This window comes from Sinocyclocheilus grahami, unplaced genomic scaffold, assembly GCF_001515645.1.
Source record: "Sinocyclocheilus grahami isolate Dianchi unplaced genomic scaffold, SAMN03320097.WGS_v1.1 scaffold1602.1, whole genome shotgun sequence".
NCBI lineage: Eukaryota > Metazoa > Chordata > Actinopteri > Cypriniformes > Cyprinidae > Sinocyclocheilus > Sinocyclocheilus grahami.
Genome location: NW_015506781.1, coordinates 32762 through 34231, shown reverse-complemented (window position 1 = coordinate 34231; position 1470 = coordinate 32762). Strand labels below are relative to the sequence as shown.

Below are 1470 nucleotides of genomic sequence, written 5' to 3'. Positions count from 1 at the left end.
GCCTGGTTCGTTGGTCCGTTGGATCGGATTGCTTTCTCACTACAACCGAATCGCTCCAGAGTTCGTTTTCAATCGAGCCGAGACCACCTCGTTCAGGCGATCTCGGACCGATTGTTTTGGCGCGGATCCAAGTGCGATTGCCGTGTTCACATATGCCCAAACGAACCGTGCTAAGGGGGGAAACGCGCCAGGTTCCGAAACAACAGGCCATGTGTGAAAACACCCTAAGATTCATCCAGACGGGAGAGAGAGAGAGAGAGAGAGAGAGGGAGGGAGGGAGGGAGGGAGGGAGAGAGGGAGAGATGGATGGATGCAGGAGAAAAGCAGTGTTTTAGAAGAATTACCTGGTCAAACTCGAGGGCTCCTGGGTAGAGAGGCCAGCCCAAGAAGAGCTCAGCAATCACACATCCCAGTGACCACATGTCTATGGCTTCACAAAAAGGCAGTCCAAGAATGATCTCTGGAGCCCTGTGATGACAGAAACACCAATATAAGACAAACCCTCAAAACTGACCATCAAATTTCACCCTCAGACTACAAATTGTGAGAACAATACTTCTGTATTGGCACTGAATTCCAGATTTGATTAAATTCTTTTGATCAAATTTCTAAATGTGAATATATTTGGCCATTACGGATTATCAAAAAAAGTAAAAAGAGTTTTTTTTTTTTCTTCAAATAAATATTAAGTGTTTAAATATTAAGTGTTGCAGTAATTTAGAGGTTTGGTATTGAGGTTGCAGGGGCCGGATTTAAACTGACTAAACGATTGGAGAAATTCAGCACCCATCACCAGAGAGAAGTCATTCATTTTAACCAGAAGATATTTTGATTAAAAATAAATAAATAAATAAATAATAATAATAAAACTAACATACAGATGAATCGTTCACAATAAGACCAACAGTATAACATACATTTAGAGAATATATTTTATAAAACCAAACTGACTTGATTAACTTGCATTTACAGCACTGGTCGGGGGTGGGGGGGGTGGGGTGCACAGGACTGCCTGGAAAATGTTACTCATGTGGACAATTTAATTTCAGAGAGAGTGGCACGCAGCCAAGAAATTTAGAACATTCTTTCCCATTTGTATAGTGCAAGCCCATAAAACTGATACAATGAGTGACAGAGGCGGTGGACAGTGTGTCTGTGTGCAGGGTGGCTGCTAGAATCCGGCACCAACACTGTGACATTAGCAAACCGGGAGATACACTACTACAAGCAGCACAACATATAATATAGTTTAGTAGAAACTGATGCATCAACTGTAAAAAAAATAATTAAATTAAAAGATCAGTCTTTGATCAAATCATTCAAAATAAAGTTAGATATTTTTAGCCAGCCCTAAAAAGGGGTCTAAAATATAAAGGAAAAATATGAAAGGGATAATGAATAACAAGCGGCTGGATGTACATTATCCCTCTTTTTACATGACTACTTGCCACGCAAGTAAATAATAAGACA

General features: G+C 40.3%; 1 protein-coding gene across 4 annotated transcripts in view; it reads right to left on the bottom strand.

The window, feature by feature from the left end:
• The window catches only part of LOC107571499 (homeodomain-interacting protein kinase 3), a 52932-nt gene that overhangs the window by 37813 nt on the left and 13649 nt on the right, over positions 1 to 1470 (bottom strand). For all 4 annotated transcript variants that reach the window (XM_016257815.1, XM_016257817.1, XM_016257816.1 and 1 more), the window contains exon 2: positions 345 to 468. In XM_016257815.1, coding sequence (XP_016113301.1) covers positions 345 to 468 — 124 coding nt within the window. The remainder of the gene's footprint in view (positions 1 to 344; positions 469 to 1470) is intronic.